Source organism: Xenopus laevis, chromosome 2L (assembly GCF_017654675.1).
Source record: "Xenopus laevis strain J_2021 chromosome 2L, Xenopus_laevis_v10.1, whole genome shotgun sequence".
NCBI classification, from domain to species: Eukaryota; Metazoa; Chordata; class Amphibia; order Anura; family Pipidae; genus Xenopus; species Xenopus laevis.
The window spans coordinates 66,037,530-66,061,352 of record NC_054373.1 but is presented as its reverse complement, the minus strand read 5'-3'; the positions used below and the strand labels follow the sequence as shown (position 1 = coordinate 66,061,352).

Sequence of the window (23,823 nt, the reverse complement as noted above, 5' to 3'; positions counted from 1 at the left end):
TTCATTTGTTGAAACTGTATTTAATTTTGTCTTCCTAAACAAATGTGTGCACTCCATTTGATAAGGTTACATGCCTGGGTGAGGGAGTCTGGAAATTCTAAACCATCGTATAACGCCTCACTCACAGGTCTTTAGTGATGAACAAAAATAGTAATGGTTTAATCAATGGGATTCCGCCTGGGCCTGAATTTGTGGTGAGGCCACAAACGCCTGGGCCTAGGACGGCACATTTTTTGGGGCAGCATGCTGCCCAGCCACATCGTCCAGCAGAGTTGGAACCAGAGGACTGGTAAAACTGTGCGTGCGCGTACATCGGGGGAGGGGTGCAAGAGGCAGCCAGCCTTGGAGCAGGTAGTTTAGAAATCTGGCGCCGATTCCACCAGAATTAGGCCTTTTTCAGCAGGATTTGGATTTAGCCAAATCCTTGTGCCTGGCCGATCCGAATCCTAATCTATGTATGTAAAATAGGTTCCAGGAAGGGAAATCACATGACTTTTCGTTAAAAAACGAAGTTACCCAGCTCTTAATTTGCATAGCACACACATAGCTGAAAATACATGATTTTATTTCTGAGGCCTATAGATTAGAGGGTAGGTTTTGTTTTGCAAATTGAAATTAAAATAATTTTTTTCACTTGGTGCTTCTGCATCAGGTTGTTGTCATAATGTTTTTTGCCACCCAGCTACCTACCCAACACCCTCCCTCCCCGCCCACTCACACATGTGACGTGTGCCTGCTGCTGATAGTTTGCAAAATTTCTGAAACTAGAACAGCTACAGAGGAAGCAAACCCCTGTTGTCCCCTGCACCCACAGGGTCTGTTTCCTATATAGTTATGCCACTGTTACCACCACAGAGTTGCCAACTTAGTGAGGATATCAGATCAAGACACAGAAATGTTATATTAAGCTAGATTAAAATTGTCTTGTGGGCTTTTTTGGAAAAGTCTAAAATATTTTCAGATAGCCTCTTATGTTCGCCTGGTTGTTTATTATTTTGTTCATAAATGATACCCACATCACTTCTCTGCCCTTAAGACAATGGCATATGGGTAACTGCCAACATTTTGCAGTATGTGTGAATGTTCAGTATTTTCCCTCCACCAAACCTGCAATAGATGGTTGTTTGGACTGAACCTGTTACAACCACAAACTGCAACCGATACAAGAGTTAAGGCCCTGCCTAACAGAGCTTAACACTTGGAAATATAGCATTGCGCATTTCGGAATGCGCAATGCTATATTGACCCTCTAGTGAACTGGAAGAGTTCATGCAACTACCATTCAGTTCGAAGGACAGGCAATTAGCAGACCCCCCCCCCCCTTAGGGGTAGAAAAAAATCACCTTGTGTGCTGTTGTCCTTAATGTTTAAAACTATTTTTCAAAACTAGTTGTGGCTGCTGGAAGATTAGTAAACTTTTGCCTGGGAGGGTTAAATTAATGAATAATTCAAGAGCTAGTTTTGCTTATAAAATGTGAAAATGGAGATTAATGAAGGTGAATTTTATGAATAAAACAGAGCTGTCCAGTGTTTGATTCCATTTTAGTTTCACGATGTGTGATATAGATAGATTCTATATAAACTCGTATGCTGAGCTTTAAAATTCCTTGTTGTCTTCTGCAGCCACTACATAAAGTTCTCTTATGTGGTCCTCTTTTGAGTGTGAATAATTTTGTAGCATTGAACTAGTAATTTGCATTTATTGATGGCATGGCCAGATACACTGACAAGGATTAGGTAGGGCGCTGTGGAGACTGATGGGGAAAGGGCGAGTCCTTGAGGCAGGAGCTGTATGTGCCTAGGGAACACGTTAAGTGAAGGCAGGAACAGGTTGATGAGGGCGAAGAGTCAGACTGGATCAGGAGCAGAACAGGACGGATAGGGCGAAGATATGGACTGGACATAGAGTGCAGAGCAAGAATAGAGCAGAAGGAGACTGGAGTGGATAGCAAGAGAGGGCTGGAGCAGGATAGCAAGAGAGGGAGACTGGAGCAGGATAGCAAGAGAGGGAGACTGGAGCAGGAGGAGACTAGGGAAGCAACAAGACAGGGTACAAGGCAGAGCAGGAACCGGCAAGGCAGGTAAAAGATGGAGTGAGTGATACAAGGTGGAATAGGAAATAACAGGCAAGGGTCAGCTCAAGGTCAAAGCTGGGAAGGTACAAGACAGGGTAAGACAAGGACAGGCAGACAAAGAGGAACAATAAGGGAAAAGGGGCAAGAGCTAGAACTACCTAGTTAGGGGCGCTGCCACAGTACTAGGGAGAAACAATGTAATGCTCTGGCAAGGAGTGTTCTAAGTGCTGCCCTTAAATAGGGAAGAGGCAGCCCTGATTGGCTGATTGCAACTAGGCAGCAGCTGGGTTGGGGCCAATCAGGCTGCAGCTGGGCTGGGGCGGCCAATCAGGCTGCAGCTGGGCTGGGGCTAGAGAGGCCAATCAGGCTGCAGCTGGGCTGGGGCTGGAGAGGCCAATCAGGCTGCAGCAGGGCTGGGACTGCAGAGGCCAGGTAACACATAGCGAGCAACCCTACAGGCTGCTCACCTGGCTAAATGGTTAAGGTATCGAGCCAGAAACCCAAAGGTCCCTGGCTTGAATCCCAGCAAAAAAAAAAAAAAAACACACACACACACACACACACACACTCACTCACTCACTCACTCACTCACTCTCTCTCTCTCTTTCTCTGGGTTTCTTCTTATACTCCAAGAAGATATAGGCAGGTAGCATGTGAGAACTTCAATTGTAAGTTCCAGTGGGGCAGGGACTGATGTAAATCATTTATATCCTCTGTTAAAGCACTGCAGGATGTGTTGGTGCTATATCAATAAAGAATAATATTGATTGAATTGCTTCTTTTCAGTATGTTGCTACTGTACAGGCTGCTAGCATCAGGAAAAACACCGCACATTTTCACTTGAGGCATATTTATTAAAGAGCAAAAAGGCAATTCTCCACAAAATATTTATATTTTTGAAACAATTGCATCAAGAATCCTCTCCTTTGTCTTTTGTGTGAGCAATTTGCATGCAAATATGGCTGCCATGACTACTATATTCCAATCTGGATTCAGCAGGAGGCGTTACATTCCACATACTCTATTATTTGGTATATGCTGCACTGCAAATCAGAATCTTCTTCGATGCACAAAAGCATTGCCTCTCACCACTAATAAATTATTAATCCCTTGACCAAATGTTAATTGCATGTATATTGATTTTGTTATTCCACCAGGATTGGAACACATATTCATATTTGTCGTGAATTATGAAATTTGGGTATACATTTGCCTTGTTTAAATCATTTTTGATACATCATTCACAGTGGTTTTAATACAGTCATTGTTTATTCTGTTTATTGACTTCATTATCATTTAGTAATAAATAAATCTGTTTCATAAGGGTAGACTTGGACTCCTACAGCAAGTATTACTATCCCTAGGATTTAAACTCAATATGGCAGATGCTAGCACTGTTGAAACACTTTCTTCTGCCCAACAGCATTAGCATTTGTTTGAAATGCAGCAGTCAGAGAATGTTCTTTAACCTTTGTGATCAGAACAAGCATGTGTTATAGCCCTAGGTTTATACTCTGGTTGCAGGAAAGCAGAAGACGACCACAAAAGTCAAGAAATACCCTGTGCCATAGTAACCCACACATCAGCATATAAAAACGGTACCTTTGTTTAGAATTACCAGCACCATTTCTAATGTTTCTTTCTGGGCTGAAACAAGGATGCAATTCCTCTGTGTCCTGTTTAATATCAATTATTGAACAACCACTATAATAGTAACAGAGTATTGAGAATTTGGCATTAATTAGTCTTTTCTAGGGCAAGTGTAATAGAGAAGGGATTTGACTGAAACTGATGGAATATTGTTTTTAAATGATTCTCATCTCATTATCTTGCAGAAAATAAAAGAATTTCTAGAGGGACGAAATCTGATCACAAAACTGAAAGCCAAGCATGACATGCTGCAGAAAACCCTGGGAGAGTGTGAGTCTTCTGTTAATGTTGACCAGATTTACCTGGTCAGCATATTTGAATTAGTTTCATAGTAGCTAGATGGATTGGATTGTCATCTAGCTGAAGGAGAAGATGCATTCTCATCTAGCTGAAGGAGAAGAGTTGAAATTGACCAGTAGCCTTCACCATGACATGTGTAATACATATAAAGCTCCAAGCCACTTTCTTAAGTTTACATATTGGGCCACAGGATTAAGCATAGGGTGCTGTAAATCTGCCAAACTAACTAAATTGATTGAAGCTGTAAATGGCTGTCCGTTTGCCCAGGTGCTGAGTGTGAAAGGGTTGTTTCCTGCAAGCTTGTGCAATCATGCATGAGTAAATGTTGTTTAGTCAAATAGTTTACACCCTACTCCTGAGTGTTGTGGTCCATGAAATGAAAGCTTGTATGTGGCCTAGAGATTCCATAGATCCATTTTTTAGAAGAGAGGGGATTCTATATTAATGTTTGTCATTTTGTACTTCTGTAGCTTTCCCTATTAGCAGATTAAAAGCTGTCATGTTTATTTGCTTATAAAAGGCCATACACCTAAAATGGGTAATTTAACATTTACATTAACTTTTGATATAGACTGTGATATTCTGAGGCATTTTGCAGTTACTTTTTTATTTTATATGTTTTTTGAATAGTTTAGCTTTTTGTTCAGCAGCTATCCAGTTTGGAATTTCAGCAACTATGCAGTTGCTAGGGTCCAATTCAGCCAGTAAGTGGTTTGAATAACAGACTGAAATATGAATAGAAGACGGCCTGAATAGAAGTAATAAAAGGAACAACTACAATAAGATTGTTGCTGCACAGAGAATGGTTTTCTGGATACCCTGGTCAGTGACCCTCATTTCGAAGGTTAAATTAGGCAATAGAGGAAGGAAAATCATTCAAAAACTATAAAAAACCTGAAGACCAATTGTAAAGTTGCTAACAACAGGACATTCTAAAGATTAACTTTAAGGTGAACTACCACACAAATCACACTCCCCCGATCTAAGGTTCATGATATATGCCATATTTTGTTGACTAAATAAAGTAGGGTAGGGAAAAAATACCAAAAATAGCATGTATGCTGCTGCAAAGGTGACTTTATTCACCACAATTTTGTTGACCAGCTGTTTTTTCTTAAGGTAATAATGTTGGAAGCCAAATATAATGTTCTGTGGGGCACAAGGGCTGATACAGATAAGACCAGTGTTTGCTGGATTATTATAAGTACAGGTATGGGACCTGTTATCCAGAATGCTCAGGACCTGGGATTTTCCTAATAATGGATCTTTCTGTAATTTATAACAATCCTGTACTATAAATTCATAGCTCATAACGCCATCAATGTGCCAAAAATGTATGTGTTTAATTAGCATTTATTTTAAGTACTTTAAGGGGCACATTTACTTAGGGTCGAATATCGAGAGTTAATTAACCCTCGATATTCGACCGTCTAAGTAAAATCCTTCAACTTCAAATATCGAAGTCGAAGGATTTACCACTATTCATTCTTTCGAAAAATCGAACGATCGAACGATTAAATCCATCGATCGAACAATTTTCCTTCGATCAGAAATTTGTTAGAAAGCCTATGCGGACCTTCCCCATAGGCTAACATTGGTTTTCGGTAGGTTTTACTTGGCGAAGTAGGGGGTCGAAGTTTATATTAAAGAGACAGTACTTCGATTATCGAATGGTCGAATAGTCGAACAATTTTTAGTTCTAATTGTTCAAGTCGAAGGTCGAAGTAGCCAAAAAAAAACTTTCGAAATTCAAAGTATTTTTTCTTCTATTCATTCACTCGAGCTAAGTAAATGTGCCCCTAAGTATTGTGCTATTCTCAGCCCCAAATATTAGAGATGGAAGGACATTGCTGCTTCCACATCCGATGGTCAAGGCATAAAAGAATGTGTAGAACTGAAGGGTTTCTAAGTAATCTGGGACTGTTGATGATATAGCACCACTTCCTACAAAGTATGTCAGAGGCCATGTTGACTAGGAACCGAAAAACGACCCACAGGCACATGGGTAGCACTACCATTAAATCTGAGATTTGAAAATATAAATGTGTGGTGGGTGTCCTGCTTCCCCTTGAAATGTGGGACCATAGATGCAAACCTAGTGCATAATCTGATTTAGGAACATCACTCTACACTCCTCTTTCTCTTTTAAATCTGATTTCCTTTCTAGTCTCATCTTTATGCTGTCAAATGAAAGTGTTTTAAAATTATTCTTATGCATAAAAATACCTAAGACAAAACATAATTTTTATGATATTTTTCCTCCATAGGTCAGCGCACAGACTGCTCTCTAGCCAGGTCAGTTATTGTGTACAACTTTCAGATGTTATGTTGGATAACATTATGGCATAAATAGAATTGGTGTAGGAACCCTTGTACTTATTCACATGCAAGTATGACTGGTTGCTGGGCATGCATTAATCATTACTAGAAAAAAAAACAACTTTTTTTTTTTCCATGCTTTTATTTTTTAGTGGTCGTAGAATGTCAACCCTCAGAAAACAGGTAATATTTTTTTTTAATAAACATATGAAGCTCTAACAGTTAGGGTAATAGCAATATTTTGTCTAGTAACAGGATTGTATCGCTCAAAAATGTAGGACAACACAGTTTCCAGCAATATGCGCATGTCATTAGACACGACTTGATGCATAATGGGGGGTGCTTTTAAAGTTTTGTACCTCAGAGTGAGAGAATGCTGGAGTAAGAATAATATGCCATTCACCATACTGTTTTACAACAATATTAAATATGCTTCTTACTCATATTGCTCATATAGTGTAGTTCTATACAGAAGTACATAATTAAGAGATGCTGGGCAGTGCTCTTTTTATGCAACCTTTTAACTAAGTACTCTCTGGAGTGTGGATGCCACAATTGTTCATATTATTATTGTCGCCTATTTATAAAGCACCAACATGTTCAGCAGCACTGTACAATAAATGGGTATATACATTGAATATACAGGTTTACATACAAAGCAGCCAATAACTGAGAGACCTAATGAGGGCATTGCCCAAAAGAGTTTACAGTGTAAAAAGATACATGCATATCTCTATCATATTGAAAAATTGCTATAATACTGGCACAATACTGTTCATTTATAATACTCCTAACCTAGTTCATATCTAAAAGGCTGTTGCTGTGGACCGTAAGGGAAATTGACTGTCACAGATATTTCCATGGTTGCTTTTAACACTGAGGGAATTATACTGTTCTTGATTACACACTAAAGGTAAGGGCACATGCTAAGATTTGTGGAGATTTAGTTACCCGGCGACAAATCGACTCTTCTTCAGGCGACTCTTCTCCCCTAAAAGCCTTCCCACTGGCTAGAATCGAAATCCTCGTGAGGCAACTTCTGGAAACTTCGGAAAACAAAGCACTCGCGATTTAGATTCTAGCCGGCAGGAAGGCTTTTGGGGGAGATTAATCACCCGAAGAAGAGGCAATTTGTTGCCGGGCGACTAAATCTCCCCGAATCTTAGCGTGTGCCCTTACCCTAATAATAAGGCGGCATGAATACCAATTACATTAACATTTAGAACTAAGTAAGTAAGTACAGCTGGATCAATAAATATGGATCTGCTCAGTATACTTTCTGCTGTTCTTCATATATAGTTTATCAGTAGGGTTCTTGACAGTCATGCACTTGTATTGTGTATGTGGTCAAGCATCCTTGCACCACTTATCTCTGTACTGATACAGACTGCCAGAATGTTGGCCTGCACCAGGTTGTACATTGCATTTTAAACTCCGCATTATATAGCTTTCTAAGGCAATTAAAAGCACTGGGAGAGGCTTTTATCAATACCGGGCCACTTTACTAAGTATCTCCGCTGCTTTTTTTAAAGAGAATTCAACCCTTTAACAAAAAACCCCCTACCCCACATAGACCCCCCTCCCCCCAGCCTAATTACCCCCCTGGGGAAATGCCCCATACTTTATACTTACCCCTCGGCGCAGATTCTGGCATGAGAGTTCCACGCAGCCATCTTCCAGGTCTTCGTGTCTTCTTCCAGCGCTTCAGAAATTTTTTGTGAGTTTTGCATGCACGGAAGATGGCTGCGTGGAACTCCAATGCCAGAATCTGCACCGAAGGGTAAGTATAAAGTATGGGGCATTTCCCTGGGGGGAGGAGGGAGGGGGTCTACAGAGTTTGTCAGTGCTGCAAAATATCTAAAAGAGAGGGAAGCACACATAGGGCAATACTGTTTTATGTTGCCTGATAGGGGCTATAGGGGTTAATTGTATCCACTCAAGGTGCACACATGAATCAGGCTTCCCTTTTGGGCATGTACATACAAACAGTCAATGTTCAGCTTGCATATCATATTTATTTTGTGTTCTGCAGTTAATTCATTACTCCACACATGAAGTGAAGAAAATAATAGTATAATTCCGTTTAATAAATATTTTAAAAGTAATTACAGAACGCCAATTACCTACTCACAAACAGTTCTGCATCAAAAGCACATCACATTCCAAGGTTGAAGTCCTGACTCCTCAGAAGGATCTGCTGTTTGGAGATATGGTGGTGTTCAGGTGCCACACTGTCCTTTCCTACGCGTTTTCCTACGTAAAATATTTTTTCAGCATATGTCTCCACCTACTGTTCTCTACTTAGCAATTATACCACAACTTCCATGATCCTCTGTGGGACCCCTGTAGTTTTATGCAAGGTACATTCCCCTTTGTCTAGGGGCTTTGTAATGCATATATTTATCAACATTTAGACACTGTCTAGTTAGCACAAAGTAGTTGTAACATAGGAAAAAACAAGTTTGTGTAAACATTAAAATTACAATCACATTTCTAAAAACAATAGTGATACAAAGCAAACTGACATTACTGCTTCTAACTCATATAATTTTTAACCTTTTTTTTATGCATTGTCACACTTATATGTTGACACCATCTTATTGTTTATATAAAAATTCATATCAAAAACACTTCTTAAATACAAACAATACAAAATTAACCCTATTGTGGCTGACCTGCTGTATGTACTCATCTTGAATGGTTGCACCCTTATGAACAATGGGCAGTTTTGCAGTAATCCATAGCAGCCAATTGACAAATACTGTAAGTTAGAACATCTCATTGGTTGCTATAAGTGCATTGGTTTAAAATTACCCAGTTTTGGTAAATGAGCCCCCCCCATCAGTTCCAGTTATATGTATGTTCTAGAGTAATTTAAGAGAAGAAAAATGTTTATACACCAGAGTTTCCAGTGCATGCATGAACCATGAACCCAGGTTTGTTTATTTCATGGTTTGACTTTAAAATTGACTTTAAAATCTAAACACAGAAATCTGAAACGTATCCCCCAATACCAGCTGTATGTGTGAATAGGCTCTTCTGTCTTTTAGGATGCCAAGCAACCCATTCCACTAGTGGTAGAAAGCTGTATTCGGTTCCTTTGTCGACATGGTAAGTCTGTTACCCCTACTATAGTTTGACTGCTCTTCAGTACTTATTAACTAACCTCTATTGTTTTCACAGGTCTCCGGCATGTTGGAATATTTCGGGTGTCAGGTTCTCAGGTGGAAGTGAATGATATAAAGAATGCATTTGAGAGAGGTATGAGTTTCCTTCTGACATTCATTTTCATTCCTCCAAATACTTCTGTGTCCCAGCATTTTCAGATGGAGTGGCCCAACAAAGTGCAGAAAAATGGCAGATTGTAATATTTTTTGCACTTTGCATACTGAGTGGGACATTGTAAATGACCCCTAATATCTTGGCAATATGGCTGTCACTCCCTCCTGCTGAGCAACGGTAAAGTAGTCACACAAGGATCAATTTCAGGTTATTGTCATAATGCTTATTTTCTATAATACTATTGTTTCTAGAAAAGTTTGCAGTGTTAGCCAACAGCTATAAAGGTATAACATAATAAATGAGATGCATAAAAGGTTTTGAACTTGCTAACCAAATCTAAACATTGTGTTACCCACATCATAGAAATGATGCCAAAGTCAGAATTTTATTTAGGGTTTTCCAAGGTGGTGTCACTAATACTTTTGGGGGGCAAGAGAAGATTTAAAATTGGGTTGCACTCAAAGCTGACCATTGCCAAAGATATGTGTGATTTTTTAAGTAGTGAAAAATGAATACTAGTCTTACTACTATGCTCAGAAGGAGCATACTCTTTGTTTGAACACAGCGGAACTCCAGCATATAAATAAAGAGGGCCAAGGAAGTAAAAATAATAAGTTCTGTTAAAGTTACTACATGTTGCACAAGAGTTTTGAATGGGCAGTACTGGTACTTGAATGCTTGTATCCTTGTTTGGGCCAAAACTGTAATACACATGGAAAGCTAAAGGATGCACACAGTGGAAGCCATCTTTAATGTGGACATAGAATAATATAAATGCATTCATAAAGAAAATTTTTACAACCTTAATAATGCCTTCTGTGCATAGGTATGCAAAATATATACATGTAAATAGCAAGTTGAATACTTATACACTTGACCTTTATAGAACTTTAATAAAAGCGGGTAAAAAATGTAAATATGCATGTCTATACACATTTATTTAAAATATATATTTGGGCATTGTGGTTACATTAATTGTAAAACAGGCTTTGTTCCGTGGGATTACAAGTTTTAGCAGCCAATGTGTGTTTCCCAGAGCATCTATTGATTTATGTCCATTATTGTACATTTTAATTTAATCAATAAGAATAAGTGTACAGCTTAAGAAATCCTCTTCAACATGACCATTTCACCGCTCAGCTCTTCACGTGTCAGTCCTTTCAGTTAAAAGAAAAAAGGCAGCCTACAATATATCAGTTTGATAATTTATAAATGTGTAAAATAACATGTATTACTATTTATTTTTACAATGACACAAAAAACCGACTTTTCAAAATATTAATTTATATTAAAATGTACCTATACGTCATGTTGATAGTTTTTCACTGATAGGTCTGCTTTTGTAAGCAATTGTTACTTGAAATTTGTAAACCTGACTGTTTTGCCAACCTGACTGTCCCTTCTCAACCTGTCTGTCTCTTCTCAACCTGTAAGTTAGAGTTTCTAATGCTAACGGACTACTGCTGCACAAATATGGCAGTCCCCTAATAGAGAAACATGGGGGATCAGATAGGTAATGTAAAATCATTGGGCGAACATTTTTTTGGCAGAATTATAAATAGCGTGACAAGACAAGATAGGTTTCTTTTCTGGTGTCTGTATCTCTCTCTATGTGTGATCACTTGCCTGCAAGTATCACCTAGGACACCAAGAGGTGTCTTGTGCTGTCCAGAATTTGGTGGCCAATATGCACAAGCTAAACAAATGCCATTAAATGTAGCAGTAGGAATTGCTGCATTGCAGGAATAACATGCTGTGTAGGGCAGAAATTATATGATATATTTTAGGAGTACTTGGTCGAATTATGTTTACTGACTTGCTGTACTTTCCAAATCTAGAATGAGTGTAACTAATAGAAATATTGTGTACAGTCCCATTATAGAGTATAAGATAATGTATTTACCCCTTCCATAGGTATTTTACCCACATTTGCAATAATTTTTTCTAGTAAACTGTTTTTAAACCTATTCTAAATGCTGTATTCTTAAATTAATTTATTAGCAGTACATTTACTATGTTCTCACCAAAAAAATATCCAGGTAGGGGATAAAATGTTGGTATAGGAAATCCCTACATGTACTTTAATAGGCAAGGGGCACAGCAGATAGGTGGGAGCAGTGCTGGGTGGCTTATAAAAAATGCAGGGTGGACCGCCCAGCTAAAAAAATTGCTTTCAATTTAGCTTTTTGTCTGCTCCATGAGGTCATAGGCTATTTCTGTTAACATGCAAATACTCTGTCTCCTGTATGCCTTGTTAACTTGCTCACAATGTGCCGGTTAAAGGTCTCTTTGCAGTTAAGGGATAGAGAAACATGGCCTTTCTTGTGCTGGAACTGTAAATTGTAATGTCAGCATGCCCATTATTACTACTGACGTTTCTGTGATAATAAATGCTAATGTTTAGATTCCATTTTCCACAGCAAGCAGGACAGAATTCTCTATTAGCCATAGCAGAGAGTCATGTAACTGCTCAATTTCCTACTGCAGCAGGGCTAAAATACAAAAGACTGATTTAAGGACCATGTTTGTATGTGGTCCTGAGGAAAAAAATAAAAATATATACGTGTCACTTTACTAAAACTTCCCCTTTAAGCGGATCCCCTGCTCAGCACTAAAGAAAACAAAACGATGGGTCCGTAAATGATTATACAGTGTGGGTAGGGACCAGCAGCCCCTACTGGACTTTTCTGGATTGACTTGGGCCTCTTCTGATCCAGAGAAAGTTAAATATATTCACAAAGGCACTGCATATGGTGCGGTGTCTTTCTATTTAATGATTGCCTTTGTGGTTCAAGAGAGGAGTAAGAAAAGCATTACTTCTATATATGGATTGTTATACCTATCTATATAGATGTTAAAATGCCACTTAAATTGTTGCTGTGGTTTTTACTTCAAGTAAATGCCTTGGAAAGAAATGTGCTGACTTTGAATTCTGACCTTTCCTATGCGCTATTTTTATTTTGGCAGGGGAGGACCCCTTGGAAGAAGATCAGAATGACCATGATTTGGATTCAGTGGCTGGTGTCCTTAAACTACACTTTCGTGGGCTCACAACTCCTCTTTTTCCAAAGGAAATCTTCCATGACCTCCTGAGCTGTGTCTGTAAGAAGATTTTTTTCTTAAAAATTAAGTGTGATTAAGTTATTAGAGCAGTTGTGTTAAACAATAGGTGAACTACATCTCCCAGTATACCAGCATAGGACTCAAAACAACTGGATGCAGGGAGCTTCCATGTAATTCTCAGTTAAGGTACTTGCTTTTATTATAGGTTGTTACGTACCCTTTTTTAAACAAACATACTTTTTAAGAGAGTTTTTGTGGAAAAGTAATTGCTTTTCAGTTTACCGTATCAGTCATATAGTAGCACAATGCTCTGTTGTAGTCCATGCAGATCTGTCTTAAGACGTCCATACACAGGCCGAATGGGTAGACTCTTTGGCCAGTTCACTCATGGGTCAAACAAACTCAGGGCATGCATGTTATGGGCATTTTTTAAACCATCCAATGTCCATAGTACAGAGATATTGGGCAGGATTAGCAGGCCACTATACCTGTATGAATAAAAAAAAATGAATACTATAATATCTTCACATTTATAGTCAGCTTAAAAAGAGGAACTTAACGGCAAGAAATCAAAAAGCATCTCCTGGAATATTGATACATTTAAATTGGTTTATTTCAGTAATATTTGGTGTACACAAAGAATTTTATCAACATAACCCACAGCATTCCGACAATCAAATAAATACCCTGACACCAAGCCATCTTTTCATGACAAAACAATGCCATGACGTCAGCAAGTCAGAAAAATAAACACAAACTGCTGAAAATAACTAAGCATTCATGTAATCAAATAAAACAAAAAAAATCTCAGCATGTGATGAAATAAACCCATGAAGCCACATGTACTGTGCTTAATGGTGTTAAATAACAAGATCATACAGAAATATGTAAAATGTACGTGGCAAGGGAGGATAGCAAAATAATAACTTACTAGGGGTAGAAAGGAGCTAATGTGGAGCAGTGCCTACAAAGAAAAGCAGAGGTATATTAAAGCATATCCGAGATACAAGTTTGGCATGGTGGCATGTACAGATTTTTCCACTTGCTAACCAAAATGAGCGCAGCTATGCACTATCCAGGGCTGTCCAACTGGCAGCTCGCAGACCACATTCAACCTGCTTACCCCCCCCCTTGTGTTGCCCCCCACATGAGTCTGCCTGCTGTGTCTGCTTGCCATTTGTAAACTTCAAAAGGTATCACTACAGAGATTAACTGGCCCCTGCATTGTTTAAACCTTAGATGCAAGGGCAGAGACACACGCTGCTATTTTGGGAGATTAGTCACCCAGCGACAAATTGCTTCTTCTTCGGGCGACTTCCTGAACTGCCTTCCCGCCGGCTAGAATGTAAATCGCCGGTGGGATGGCACTCTGAATGCTTCGTTTTCCGAAGTTGCCTCAGGGCAACTACAAGTGGCCCTAAAGCTGAAACTGCCCACATTGTTCACACTACAAACTGTTAGAGGGGTACCAGCACTGTCACTGTATGTAGTACATCTTAGAGTGGTCCTGATAAGTTTCCCTGTCTCCTGCTCATTTCTGCCTTTCCTATGCTCCCTGTGTGCCATACTCTGCCTGCCCTATGCTCCCTGTGTGTGCCATGCTATACCTGCCCTATTCTCCTTGGGTGTGCCATATTCTGCCTGTGCGTGCCATACACTGCCTTCCCTATGCTCCCTCTGTGTGTGCCATACTCTGCCTGTATGTGTCACGCACTGCCTGTGGAACATAAGCCTGGTATTTCTTCTAGGGGTTTGTTAGCATTTGAAAATTATTGTTAGGGGCCCTAACATATTTAATCATGTGCTGGGGTTGCTTTTTTATCTACAGGGGAGGAGGAGACATGGATTCAAGGGTATGTCTTAATAATAATATGACTTAACATATGAGTGTTGAGTGATATCCCTGCAGTGAGCACCAACCACAATTAATTTAGACATGGGTCTTGTGGTAACTTGGGTGTGGTTTAACATGGGCGTGGTTGAAAAATAGGGAGTGGTCAACACTGGCTTCCATTATCGGTCCTCAACCATGTTTCCAACAAAAATTCCGGCCCTCGATACCTCAGAAGTTGGACAGCACTGCACTATACAATCACATCAAAGCACTGTGGAGGAGTAAATTAGGAGAATACAGTCTTCAACCTCATAATTAAAGTGAACCACACCCAGGATACTCTGCAAGCAATTTGTATATATAAGGAGGATAGCATCAGGAATTGTGTGGCAACAGAAACCTTAAAAAGTACGTACTCTAGTGGGACATCACCCCCCAAAAAACAAGACAAATAGCAAAACATCCCCATGTAAGGTCATTTCACATTAGAGTAAAAAAAATAGGAGATATGGCAATACTTCACTTGAATTCAGGGCTTATGATGCTTTAAAACCATAGCCTGCCTATATATTTTTATAGCCCTGTTCAAATGCATGTTGAATTTTTGAAGAAAGTAGCACATACTTCATGTTTGTTGCAGGTAGGGAGCTTACCCCTTTTATCGTAACCACCTGTGCATCATCATTTCATGGGGGGGGGATACAAACACAAGTGCTACCATAACATTTTAAGAATGCTTAATCTTACCCAATTACCCATAGTTGCAGTGTCCAGTGTAAATCTAAAGAGAGGCTTGACACTCAAGTCCATAACGACTTGTGTGTTTATTATTAAGTTAATTATTAAGTTAATTTTATTAGGTTAAGTAAAAAATAGGGTGACTGTATTAACCCTTTCTTTTGAGCAATGAAGACAGCACAAAGATGTATATTGAACTGGATTATTGCTTTGGACGCTACATTGGTTGGTTTCACTTATGTTTGTATCCCGACAAAGGGAGGGTGTTCGTGTGTTCCCCCCATCCCCGAAATGTTGATACACAGGTGGTTACAATAAAAGTGGTAAGCTCCCGACCTGCAACAAACATGGGGTATATTTATCAAAAAGTGAACTTAGAGATCACCACAGTCCGCTAGAGTGAAATACCACCTCTCTCCATTTATTTCTTTGGGATTTCTAAAGATGTATTTATCAATACCCCATTGGGGTAAAAGTCTGCCCCTGTAAAATATGCTAAATAAATGGTGTGGTGGCTTACAAAGTTCCATCAGTGCTTTGTATAGAAAGTGTTAAAATCTTTCTCTTGGGGTAGAAGTGCTGGCAGGAAGTTATGCCAAATGATGACTGTATTTTTTAGGAAGCCAGAAGGATTTCCAGTCCTACCCCCCCTATTCTTTGAAGTGGGTTTGCATAGTCACCATCTCCCCATTGGGATGAATGATCTGATAACTTGAGCATTTAACCATTTTGCATCAAACACAATGAATGCATTATGATCAGGCAAATCATCATTTCCACACACCACATAATAAAAAGGCATGATAGCACATTAACCATCATGCATGAAGTCTGAGACTGCAAAGCTGGAAATCGCAAACTTCTTTCCCTTTTAATTTCGAAAGAAATGAACCAATGTTGACAAATACTATTTTTATGTTGGCAAAGCTTTCATTAATTATTGCCCATTCTCCACCCCTGTTTTTACATACAAGTAAGGGCTTGGAGCAATGGGAAGAGGGTGCCAGTTGGAAGTGATACAGTCGTTTTTGAACCCTAGAGGGAGGTTGTGTCTAAATTAGAGAAACCTGTTATTGCCACTATAAAGCAAAGCCATTAATTCTGTTGTTTGCATAATGTTTTTTTCTAGCAATGGACAACATTCAAGAAAGAGCACCCAACATGCGCATGGTATTACTTTGTCTCCCTGCTTCTACAATAGTTCTTATGAGATACCTCTTCTCCTTCCTCAATCAGTGAGTATTCAGGACAGAAAGCATACAGATGTTTGTTTGTTTATAATGTCATTAGTTTTTATACTGTTGCATTGTTTTTACCAGTTTACACTAGGGATACAATGAATCCATCATTTTTGGATTTAGCCAAATCCTGCACAAATGATTTGACTGAACTCCAATTTGACATAGAAAAAAAAATCTGAGCACAACAGTCTCACCTTCGGTTGTCCAGCACCTTAAAGTCATGTGACTTTAAATGTTCAGCCAAACGGAATGCTTACAGCTAAGATTCAGACAATTTCTGCAAAATTTGCTGGGATTTGCTGTATTTCAGACCAGTTTCTTGATTCAGTGCATTCCTGATTTCCACCTAATCATTAAATGTAGCCACTCGTTCTTATATCATAATAACCTGTTATATTCTCCCTACTCTCTTTTTGGGTCAGCTCTCCCATTGTTTGTACTCATACTCTGCTACCATTAATATATTTTGCATCTATATCCCTTATCTCTCTAAGCTCCTACTTATTTTATTTGTAACCCACGCTGTAGTGTGTCTCACTTTTTTTTTTATTAAACTCAAATATTATTTTATTGTGTTAATCTCTTTGCAGCCTGTCTCAGTTCAGTGATGATAATATGATGGATCCCTACAATCTGGCCATCTGCTTTGGTCCAACCTTGATGTGTGTCCCTGATAATCAGGACCAGGTGTCCTGCCAATCACATGTCAATGAAATCATTAAGACCATCATCATTCTGCATGAAAGCATCTTCCCTAGTCCCCCCGAGCTGGAGGGACCAGTCTATATCCCAGGGAGCATGAGTGAAGACTGGTAAGAACAATGTACAATGAAAGAGTTCTGTACTGCACTGTAAAGAGGCAGTTGACTTTAAAATTAACTTTAAAGGGATTCTGTCATGATTTTTATGATTTTTTTTTTTATTTCTAAATTACAGTTTACACTGCAGATAATTCACTCTACAATATAAAATGTCATTCCTGAACCAGCAAGTATATTTTGTTTTAGTTGTAATATTGGTGTGTAGGCCACCATCTCAGGTCATTTGCTTTCAGAAAGAGCCAGCACTTTAGGATGGTACTGCTTTCTGGCAGGCTGTTGTTTCTCCTACTCAATGTAACTGAATGTGATGCAGTGGGACCTGGCTTTTACTATTGAGTGCTGTTCGTAGATCGACCAGGCAACTGTTATATTGTGCTTTGGAGCTGTTATCTGGTTATCTTCCTATTGTTCTGCTGATGGACTGCTGGGGGGGGCTGATATCACTCCAACTTGCAGTAAAGAGTGACTGAAGTTTATCAGAGCACAAGTCACATGACTTGGGGCAGCTGTGAAACTGACTATGTCTAGCCCCATTTCAGATTTTGAAAATTAAATATAAAAAAAGTTTGCTTCTTTTGAGAAATGGATTTCAGAACAGAATTCTGCTGGAGCAGCACTATTAACTGATGCGTTTTGAAAAAAAATTCCCATGACAGTATCCCTTTAAGCATAATGTAAGCACATGCATTCAAGGGCAGTCTAGTTTTGTTTTGTTTTTTTGTAGTTGCTTTTGTCTTGTAGCCCTCGAATTTGGGATATAAATTAATCCATTTACTGTAGAAAAACTCAGAAATAACATTATCTGAGTTTTACACTCTACACCAGGGATCCCCAACCTTTTGAACCCGTGAGCAACATTCAGAAGTGAAAGGTGTTGGGGAGCAACACTTGCATGAAAAATGTTCCTAAGGTGCCAAATAAGTGCTGTGATTGGCCATTTGGTAGCCCCTATGTGGATTGTCAACCAACATTGAGGCTCTGTTTAGCAGTGCACCTGGTTTATATGCAGCCAAAACGTGCCTCCAAGCCTGGAATTCAAAAATAAGCTCCTGCTTTGAGGCCACTGAGAGCAACATCCAAGGGGTTGGAGAGCAACATGTTGCTCACGAGCTACTGGTTGGGGATCCCTGCTCTACACCGTGCCAAAATAAAATTTTAGTGTTAAGGTATGTTTTCATCTATGTGAAATACTACAATAAAGTAATACTTCCAGAAGTCACTGTTACAAGGGCAGATTTTAAAGAAGTGTGTAGCAGTATTATTTGTACAGGCAGTATAAGACAAAGATCTTATTGGCCACCAGTATTTTTTTTTGTGTGGTAAAAAACTGCCATCTAGTGCCCAAACTACACAAATTTGAGTAATGGCATTTTTGTTTTACCAAGTTAACATTTGATGAAGGCATCTCTCAAAGCATGCAGATACCCCTTGTTTTACTTGTGCAGAAACCCCATGCAAATCTCTTCTTATTTCCAGATCCATTATTGGTTACTGTAATATTTCTGTATCCTGTATGTCTTTTTAAGAGCTTAGGGTGGTGGCCCTCAAACACATTCTTAAAAAAGACTTTATAAAGAACTGTAGCTGTAAAGGGGCAAGTGAAAGCATTCCTCTCCTTTGGATAAAATTCATCAGATGAAAAGCTGCACCATTAATTTATAGAAGCCCTGTGCAAATCAGCAAAAATCAGAATTGCATGCATTTAATTCAGAGTACATATTATTTAATATGTGGGCTTCAGAAATCCTGAAATAATTCAGATGCCAAATAATTTTTGATTTAGAATAACATAAACATTTTTCTGTATATTCTTGGTTAATTAGATTACTTCAAATGAATGCTAAGAATGTATTGCTTTGTAAAGCCATGAAAGCATTTTGACAGATAACGGATATTGACTATTCGTGACTCTGCTTTAGTGGATATTTTTATTTTGTCTTAACATAGTGAATAGGATAGTCCTACAGTACTGTCAGAATGCTGCTAAAATATTGTCACTTGCAGGTACTTGGGGTTAATGTAGTTTCTAAAATCCATTTACCCCAGAATCACACATCTGCCGATCTGACCCATCAGTAATCTCTAGACAGAACAGAGGTTATCAAAGGTGCTGAGCTTCAATTGGAAATCCATTTACACCAAAATCACCAGCTTATCCATCTGACCAATTTGATAGAACCATGTAGGTTTGTGGCAAAGGACAAAATTTGCATGAAAGTGTAGTCAAACATTTTGAAAACCAGGAACCAGATTTGTAGGGGTTTTCAATGTTACAAAGTATTGATACACAGTCTGTTTGCAGTTAATGCTGGGTACAGGCCAATCTACCTACCTGGCCTATTAAAGTGTGTGTTTTTTTTTTAAATAAGTATTATTTAATTTTTAAAATGTCACATCCAGCAATGTTGCATACATTAGCTTGTATATATACATATCAGATCTGTACTTGCACTTCTTTAGCTCTATAGTATTCAAATTTTACTGAAGGTTCCCATTCCCCCACCAACAGCAGTATTATATAACATATACATGTGCCATCTATTCTGTTTTCCTTCCGTTGTATTAATCTTTACTTCACTGCTACTGTGTGCCCCCCCATGCTGCTGTCCCCAAACTTTTTTTTTCTTCAAACTCAACTTTTTTCCCCCAAACGCAATTTTTTTTTTCTTGTACAGTGAGAGTTCTCACAGTGAGCCCATCTCAGCAGAGGACAGTGTGTTGGATATTACTGCTGAAATGCAAAGTTCAGAAGAGGGTGAGTAACTACATCTTTTCTTTACCAAAATAGTAGGTATTATCAGGCTTATATCTGAACATTGCCAATAATTGTCACCAGAGCAACCAATATTATCTTAGCATTTTATTGGTCTAGAAGTTATGTTTCAATACTATAAACAATTGAAATCTAATAATACCATTACGTTTTGTTTTCTCTGTCATAAATGGTGCATGGCAAAAGTGAGAAACTTTCCTAAAAATGTAGTCCAGGTATTCAGATGATACTTTCTTATTTTTACAGCAAGCAAAATTATTCCCATTATCTCTTCTGTTGCTTTGGCAGCTTCTTTAAATAAACAAGGCAACACAATACAGATTTTTATTATGCTGCACGAGACTCTCCAGTATATAAGTCAGGGTCTAGTGGGAAGTAAATTATGCAAAGGCCTTTACACTGAAAAAATAGAATAAATGAATAAATGAAATTTAAAACGGTCAGATGAGTAAATGGTGGATGAGTTGACAAGAGGGGCTTAAATAACATTCATTTATACTTACCTTTATGTCTTGATTATGCTAGATTGCTCTGTTAGTTAGGGTGCACTGTTTTGTTACAAGTGTGGACAGGAGTTTTGTAACTGTATCGCTGCCTGATAGTTCTCTTAAAATTACAGTAGAATGCTGTTCTGCTGTTTGTGTGGCTGACAAATAAGAGCTGCAAATCCAGTAGGAGAAGAGCATTCTTCTATATGTTTAACAGATCTTAGAAGTGGTAGTGTCTTAAAGATAAAAATTCCTGTCAGCTGCAGTGACAGAGAGCAGCACACCATAATGTACAGGGAGACAGTATAGTTTGGCCTGGCTGCATCAGAAGAGAGGGCCTTTTTGATACAGGAATAAGGGAAAGAAGAGAATAGACATAGAGGAGTAGGATCATGCAGAAGAAAGGAACTTAAGGAAAAAGGTGAAATGGACCCTGCATCATATTTTTTATGTCCACTACATGATAGTACGTAGCTGTTGATGCACTTTTCCAATACCACAATTCTTTTGTCTTTCTCAATAGGCACTAATTATTCTTTATGTAACCCTATTATGAGATGTTGGGTTAGGCCTATTTGTATCTGGACATAAAACTTTAGGACCATAATATAAAAACTTGTTAGGGATACAAGTCTTCAGATTTTGTTTGGCTAAACAGTAAGGATGCTGCTAAATGCTGAAAAAAGTGTGAATCCTGGATTTGGGCATTTCTAAATTTTTACATTATTATACTTTTCCCATAAATTATGTATTTTCGACATGCTTACTTTTCTCAGTTTTACTTCTAAGCTGTTGGTGCATATTAAGTTATGTATACAATGAAAGATCTGCCCATTAGGACACAATGCCTATTTGGCCACCCATGTGTTGGGCCAAAGCAAGCTGATCCAATAATGGGCCAGTGAGCTGATCATTATGCAGGCCTATGTATTGTTCTCAAAAGAGTGACCACATCAGTGTGCTGGTGTGGTCCTCGCCCAATGGGACCACAATTCTTGGTGACCTATAGCAGTACACCAATCATGCAATTTACTGTGCCATAAAACTGATGGGCAGGTACCCCCTTGTGAGCCTTGCCTGCAGCAATCACTTATTTAAAGATGGGGCCATACAGGCATATCAGCACTGTGACTGATTATATATAATGTTATAATTTTTTTTAAGTATTTCATTTTTCTTTGTAATAAAACAGTACAGTACCTTGTACTTGATTCTAACTAAGCTGCACAAATCTATGTTGTGGTAAAACAATTGGGGTTATTTAATATTTAAATGTTGTTTAGGCAACTTAAGGTATGGTCATTAAAATTCCAAAAAAAAAAACCCATGTCCCAATCGTTAAATAAAATAGATCCCGTACCTTTACTTAAAGGGGTTGTTCACCTTCCAAACACTTTTTTCAATTCAGTTGTTTTTAGATTGTTCCCCAGAAATAAAGACTTTTTTCAATTACTTTCCGTTATTTATTTTTTTTACTGTTTTTCCAAAATCTAAGTTTAAAGTTGAATGTTCATTAGGGATGGGCAAATTTTTTCGAAAAAATTACGCCCATAGACTTGTATGGCGTCGTGCGTCAAAATAAAAAGACGCCCATCAAAAAAAAATTCGCTGCACGACAAAATTTATTTGACGCCCATAGACTTTAATGGACGTCAGCGACATTTTGCCGGCAGCGAATTTTTGGCAAAACGGGTCAAATTCACCCATCCCTAATGTTCATGTCTCTGGTGTTTGAGTCTGGTAGTTCGGTAATTGATTGGCAGACTCTGAACTGTTACAATTTTGCAACATTTAGTTGATTTCTCAGCAGCGTCGCTGGAGAATTAGCAACTATTGTATCAATTCTAACAGCTGCCTATAATGAAACTCAGGGATTCTGCTCAGCACGGACAAAGATAAGAAATGTATCAACTAAATGTATCCATTTATAGCTGTTTACAGGGTCGGCGACCCCCCCTCCCAGAGCTGCTTCAGAAGGTGAAAAATGACACTTTACACTTCAATATTAGAAAAACCGTCACACATAGAAAATAGAAAGTCATTGGAAAAAGTAAATTTTTTCTGGTGATCTATCTGAAAACAACTAGTTGTTTGAAGGTGACCCCTTTAATTAAGTTAAATTTATTATATAAATAAATTATGCTGCTAAAATTGCTTATTTCATATTAAAAAGCTACAACCACTAATTTCGACCCCTACTGTCTTTATTAATTCTCTTGCGTTTCTCTCAGTTTCAGTAGTGTTTATGATGTTACAAAAATGATTGCCTTCTTGAAACCATGGAATAATAATATAGTGAAACCTCAATTTTACATACACTAGTTTTCTGTGGTCCCACCAATATATTATGCGTAATGCATGTCCCCGATTTTACATTTTCCAAAATGTTACACCATTATACCAGAAAGACATGGGGTTTCTACTGTATTTACATCCATATAAAAGGAGGCACATGACTGGAAACATGTAAGCGATACGAAGGATCACAATAGGAAGTCTCTTGATTATGTGAAGCCCATTAATATGTGTATGGCTAATTGAGAGCAGTGTAAGTATATAGTAGCGACAGTTTATCAAACAAGACTGCTCTATGTTGTATATATATATAGTGGATAGACCAGAATAATGTGCAGATCTTTCCTGTGTTTATAATGGAGGTGATTCATGAAGGGAATGCTATATGTATGAATGCAGTTTTGCTAACTATCCTTGTATTTTGATATATGTTGTGTTTACAAATTTTTGTTATCACATATAGGTTACCACACCAACAGCACTGGATATAGCAACAGGAGGATACTTACTGGAAGGTATGTGCTGAAACCAGCAGTGTGCTTCTTGAACACAGTTTGTCAGATTTTTGGTTCCGAAATCCATGCTGGTTTTTGGGGGTTATATATTTGATATTTATTAATTACTTTCATGGCCTTGGGTCACTTAAAGGAAAACTTTACCCCCAAAATGAATACTTAAAGCCGGGGATACTTTTATGGGAAAACATGTTTTTTTCAAAATGCATCATATAATAGTGCTGTTCCAGCAGAATTCTGCATTGAAATCCGTTTCTCAAAAGAGCAAACCTATTTTTTTATATTTCATTTTGAAATCTGACATGGGGCTAGACATATTGTCAGTTTCCCAGCTGCCCCTAGTCTTGTGACTTGTGCTCTGATAAACTTCAGTCACTTTTTACCGCTGTAGTGCAAGTTTGAGTGATATCACCCCCTCCCTTTCCCCCC

At 38.4% G+C, this 23,823-nt stretch overlaps 1 protein-coding gene across 2 annotated transcripts in view; it reads left to right on the top strand.

Annotated features, from left to right (window-relative positions):
* Positions 1–23,823, top strand: part of srgap2.L (SLIT-ROBO Rho GTPase activating protein 2 L homeolog) — a 107,198-nt gene that overhangs the window by 73,416 nt on the left and 9,959 nt on the right. For both annotated transcript variants that reach the window (XM_018245200.2, NM_001094430.1), the window contains 10 exon segments: positions 3,911–3,995; positions 6,293–6,320; positions 6,497–6,527; positions 9,395–9,455; positions 9,528–9,605; positions 12,594–12,728; positions 16,391–16,496; positions 17,093–17,314; positions 19,999–20,078; positions 23,343–23,394. In XM_018245200.2, coding sequence (XP_018100689.1) covers positions 3,911–3,995; positions 6,293–6,320; positions 6,497–6,527; positions 9,395–9,455; positions 9,528–9,605; positions 12,594–12,728; positions 16,391–16,496; positions 17,093–17,314; positions 19,999–20,078; positions 23,343–23,394 — 878 coding nt within the window.